General features: G+C 42.7%; 1 protein-coding gene across 1 annotated transcript in view; it reads right to left on the minus strand.

Moving 5' to 3' along the window:
• The window catches only part of npas1 (neuronal PAS domain protein 1), a 32,846-nt gene extending 27,674 nt beyond the window's left edge, over positions 1-5,172 (minus strand). Inside the window, exons 1-2 of the mRNA XM_061073616.1 lie at positions 5,078-5,172; positions 3,392-3,630 (exon numbers count right to left, since the gene is read on the minus strand). Coding sequence (XP_060929599.1) covers positions 3,392-3,630; positions 5,078-5,172 — 334 coding nt within the window. The remainder of the gene's footprint in view (positions 1-3,391; positions 3,631-5,077) is intronic.
• Positions 5,173-6,000: the final 828 nt, after the last annotated feature.

The following is a 6,000-nucleotide window of genomic DNA, read 5'->3' on the forward strand; positions in this document are numbered from 1 at the left end:
CCCCTTTCCACCCACCTCTCCTCTCTCGCTCCTCTCACACCAGCCAGTCAAGGGAGAGACCCATACCAAAGTTGTGCACAACCAATGGTCACTAACCAAAGAATATCTACCATCATGCATTGCACTCAGGGCCGAGAGACGAGAGGCGACAGAGCAGCAGGAACAGCCCGACCTGTCGCACAAATGTAAATACAGCACAAAAAAGTTTATTTCTACATTTAAAAAGAGGACGAAAGCATTTCTTTCTTTTGCTGGTGAGCTCACTAGTCGTCTACATAGAAGTCACTATATAGTGAAGTAAGGGTTAGTGAATGAGTGAGTGATTTCAGACACAGCCCAGTTCTGCTCGAGGTAAAGAGTCTTTTTCTCTCCACAGTCACCAAAGTGTTTGATGGTTGTGGGAACTGTTGGGTTACTCTATAATATTGTTAGATCTCTACCTTACCATGTAAAGTGCGTTGAGATTAAACAAATTTAATTAAATTTGATAGAAAAATAATAATGGCTGAATTCCTCTAGCTCTAAATATCTTCAGACTCTTTCTGTTCAGCGCAGCATCTCCATTTCTGAAATTGTGGCACCGCTCTCAACAACAATCCCCACAAACGTCAGTATGTTTGAACTTTCTCTGGAATAACTACATTTTGGCCCTTCACCAGTATGAATACACTTATGCCCAAAAGCTGCTTCCATTAATATTCAGCACAGAACTGGGAGACGACTTCAATGTAGCCTTCTTTGATCATAACTTTGCTCATTTCAGACTAATTTAGGGCCGAATTTGTAGATGGAATCTTGTGTTAAGACACTTTTAAACACCAATGCATGAAAAAGCTTGGTATAAAAAATAAAAAAAGTTCCATTCCTAAAAGTAATAATTAATTCTTCATGATGACTAATGATAGATTAGGGAAAACAATGGTCAGAATAGCACCAGATGAGGTGTAAATATTCTTAGAGTCACACAAACAAATAAAATTGACATTTTCCATAATTGAAAACCAAATCCACGTTTTCATTAGAGAATGTCTGGTAAACACCTCCACCACACTGGCTTCCTCAGTGGTTGTTATTTCAAGGCCCAGTAGATGTTGTTACCTCCATCAATGAGGCTGAGTTTTAATCCGTCAGTTTGATTGTTCGTTTATTCATCAGCACGATTATTCAAAAACTACAGAGCTGGTTTCCATGAGACTTGGCTGAAGGATGGGGCACGGGTCAAGAAGAAGGCATTAAACTTTGGTGCAGATCCAGACAAAGTTAACTTTCTTAAATTATATTTTTACAATGTTAGAAAGGCAGTTTTTTCTTTACATTTCCACCAATTTGAAAAGGGAATCAGAATTATTAAAAGGGCCTGATATCTATGAGTGTGTGTGTATGTGTGTGTGTGTGTGTACAATTTGGCGTAGTTATGTGCTCTACTGAGTGAAATTGTAGTTATTCAGCTGTTTTTATAATAGATGAGAATATTTAAACTGACTGAGTGTGTAAAATAAGCGGAGTATCCCTTTAAGGATTTTAAGATAAATATTGTTTTGATGTCAGTGCTTAAACATCAGTTCAGCATCGACACTCAGCTCAACTTACACAATTAAAGTCATTGTATCTTATCAGGAATAAGCAGTGAATATTGTATCAAAGCAAATCACACACGTTACACACAAACATGCTTTTTACATTCGCTTACACTCAAATTAGACAACATCAGCCATGAAAACACACACACACACACACACACACACACACACACACACACACACACACACACACACACACACACACACACACACACACACACACACACACACACACACACACACACACACACACACACACACACACACACACACACACACACCTCTAATGGTACTGTAGCTGCATCGTTTCCCCTCAGTAATAGTAGCAATTAGACAGGCTGTATAATTACACTGTCCTCGTTATATAGTTAATTTCTGTAATTACAAATCGCACCAATAGTTTACTCCCTCTTTGTGTATCATCTCTCACACTAACACACACACACACACACACACACACCAACACACACACACACACACACACACACACACACCAACACACACACACACACACACACACACACACACACACACACACACACACACACACACAGAAACAAACAAGGCCTATGGAAAAATCTTTGTATGACTCTATGCACATGTATGTTTACAGGTTTGTGCGGCACGCTCACATACACAGCAGCAGTAATTGCGGTTACTAATAGAGGACCAGATAATTGTCCCGGTCTGAACTGAATGTTTTGTGGCGTGGGGCGTCTCTGTGGGCGGGAGTAAGTGGGCAGATCAGACTGCTGAGGATTGCTTTTGACTGAAAGAGAGATGCGAGTTGAAACGCGGTTTGTGTCCATTGGCAACACACATCAGCAGATTTATCTCTGCTGTGTAATTTTCTTATAGGCCCGAGCTGCAGGAATCATCAGCGGAGAAATGATCCATCACAGCCATGTTTAATTTAAGTCTGCATACTTGCACGCTCCAGTTGTTTGTTTTATTTCAGCTGTTCACAAATTCAAACTCAGTCAACTACTTTCTTGACAACTCGATGAAAGGTTTAAACGATTAAAAATCCGTCCGACCCGGATTGGAGCCAAGAGTTTTTTTAAATAATAAGCTTGTGAGTCTCATTCAACCTAAGAACAGTTTGACCAGACAGCAGCTAAAGGCCCAAAATGTTTCCATTATTGGGATTGTCATGTAAATGTAATTTAAATAAATGCTGTTTGCAGACCTCTCCATGTTGCCAGGAAGGACAAAGTGAAGAGAAAATGGACTATGATTCTTTCCATGGGGTAAAATCAATCAAATGTAAGTATATTAAAGTAAAGTAAACTGCACTCAATCCATAGTATAAATGAGGAGTGTTAACCCCTCAGTTTACCTAAATCCTTAGACAAAGTACATAGGACATGACCCCAGTGTCCTCAGAAGTATCAACGCCATCGTGTCCAACCAACTGTGTTGAGAGATGTTGCAGAACAAATTATAGATGTTACTTAAGTCCACATAAGTCAAAGGAAAGATGTTATTAGATGCTAATTCTCCAGGATGGTGCTGACTGACACAAAGAGGAATCCACACAAGCTGACGATGTTTCAACTCGAGGGAGAATGTTGCATGATCGCAATTCTTTTTACATGCTTCATAAACATCTTCATAAAGAGACGGTTTCTGTAGTGATGCTGATGCTGAGCTGAACCCAGAAACACAGACACACTCCCACAGACGTGGTTGGTGCATCTACAGCCAATAGATTTGCGCTTTGGGAGATTACGCAATCATAGTTGGTTCCAATTTGTGCACAAAAAAAAAAATTTTGTTCTTTCTTGTGAAGATGTTTCCCTTCACCTCACCTTTGCTGCAGTTGCTGCCACCCTCCATTAGAGGAATCCAGGGTGGGTCCCCCTGGCTGGCAAAGGTGCGCATGTGCAGGTAGCTGATGGTCAGCCGGATGACCGAGGCTTTGTCCAGCTGGCTGGTGATGGCGCCGGGCAGAGGCAACATCTTAGCCAGCTCGAAGAACTCGAAGTTCTCCTTCCCCCGCCGTGACCGCGCCGCATTGCGAGACTTCTCCTTGCGCAGGTTCTGCAGACTGTGGGTGGGAGGTGGGGTGTAGTAACGGTGGACAGGACAAGGGGGGAGAGTGGCATGAAAGGGGAAAGATAGAAATAAAAATGGAAGAAATATATAAATGTGGGGAGGAGAAGAATGAACAAAGGGGCAGAGAAAATAGTCTGAATCAGCTCTGTGTGTTTGGATGGAAGACACTGGTAAGGGGAGGTCAGGTAATGGCCACTTACTGACCACCTGTTGTTTGATTTATGCTTTATATAAACGACCTGGTCATCAATCTAGAAAACTCATTTCATAAACACATATGATTGTAATAGGCTGCTGCAACTCAAGTGAAACAATCTCCATTCTAACCCATCTCTTGCAGATTGACCTGGTAATTACAGACAAACGCCCTCCTTCTATCTGGCAGAACAGAGTCCTAATAATGCCATTTGCTCTAAAATCTATATGTGAATTTACACAGACACACACAATCTCTCACTTTCCCTCTCTCCAACCCCCTTGTCCCCCCCCCCCCCTCTCCCTCCCGCTCTCTCTCATCTGGTCCTGGGCTAGTGAGCTGAAGCCATGATTGAGGGATCAATAGGAGAGGGAGGGCCAGAGTGACAGAGGGGGGCCGGGGCTCAGGTAGCCTGTCTCTCTGATTGGGTATTGACTCTCCTCAATGAGGCCTGAGTGGTGGAATTATGTTGTCACAGCCACTTCACAAATTGTGTCGGTGCCGCGCCGGGATAAAGTGTGTGTGTGTGTGTGTGCATGTGTACGTGAGTGAGAATCAGAGCTGGAGGAGAAAGAACTGGCCTCTCTCCCTCAAGCCTGTGTTGTTGATTTTCATCCTAAGAAAGACCACATGTAGTGTGTGTGTGTCTGTGCGTGTGTGTGTTTGAGAGTGCAAAAGTAAGAAAACAGAGAAAAGCACTGCACAGCGTGTTTACGTGTTTATATCTTAATCAGCTACACAGCCACGATCCCACTGCTGTTCTCTAATAAGGGAAACAGTGAGTGTTTTCTGGGTTTGTGTGTGTGTGTGTGTGCGTGTCTATATGTGTGCGAATATGTGTTGCGGTCTCACAACACTGCCAGCCTCTGTAACATCTCATTATTATACTGCCTCGACCCCGGCCACCGAGAACAATCAATACACACATTGATTCTGCTTAGTTTTTATATCCGCCTGTAAATGACCGGCCATTAATAATTCCAGCCAAATTTAGTTAATCTCCCAGTAAAAGGGGGGGGGGGGATTGGCAGGTGAGCAACAAAACAGGTTGCATGTAGCGCCTCCTGCATTGTGTCTCATCGATGGGAAATCCTTCTCCAGGCTGTCAGTGTGTGTGCACGTCTGTGAAGACGTGGATTTCACCTTGCAGCGATTAATTCATAGGCATGCATGAAGGCTTAAACAGTATCAACCTGTGCGTTGATGCGTGTGTGTGTGTGTGTGTGTGTGTGCCACGTCTCACCAGGGCAAGGTGGGGGGCTTGGCCAGCAGTCCTTGTAGAAAATCCCACTCCACGCTCACACACTTCCCTTCGCTGACGAACGGCATGGTCGCCATCCTTCTCCCAATCACGTGCCGGCGCTGCCGTTAACGAAGGCTCTGATTGGCCGAGGATGTGACAGACTCAGACCTGGAGACCCCACGACGGGAAGCAGAGGAAGAGGAGAGAGAGAAAAAAGAGTTGTTATGCGACATGCTTCAGCGAGACTTTAATTAGCAAACATCACAATTTATTTATCAATCAGCTTCTATTCTACACTCAATTCCAAAATAATGAATAGGTCTAGAGTGAGCATGAAGAGTTTCTTTAAATAAAGTTAAACTATAAAGGGAATCAATAGATACGCCACGATCCAACAGTCCCCCTGCGAAACCACATTGACATTCACTAGATCCAGACTTCACTCATAGATATCAATTCCCCGAATCAAGATTCATGAATTTTTCTGAGAAATCAATGAAAATGTCAAAAAAATGCCAACTTTAAAGAAAAGAAAATCCCGATCCACACCCAAAATCTCGAGTCATGTCTCTCCCCTCCATAAAATTTCATGGAAATATGTTTTTGCTTAATCCTGCTAAATGGTTACTGTAAAATAGATCATCAAAAACACATCTTATAATTTCTTACTTCATCAAGAAAGAAAGGAAAAAAATAAGAAAGACAGAAACACGGAAAAATAAGAAAGACAAAGAATGATGAAGTTGATAGAAAGTGATTAGCGACTGTATCTCTGCTCATAAAGTTCAGTGAATGATCTCAGAGTTAAAGACATGAGACAAAACACTGAGCGTCCTCTGAACTCGTCATCGTCTCTAAGGATGAGACACATCATGTCGTCCACCTCCTGCTCGCCTCGATCACCTCCCTCCTGAAGAGGAAGT

This window comes from Limanda limanda, chromosome 6, assembly GCF_963576545.1.
Source record: "Limanda limanda chromosome 6, fLimLim1.1, whole genome shotgun sequence".
NCBI classification, from domain to species: Eukaryota; Metazoa; Chordata; class Actinopteri; order Pleuronectiformes; family Pleuronectidae; genus Limanda; species Limanda limanda.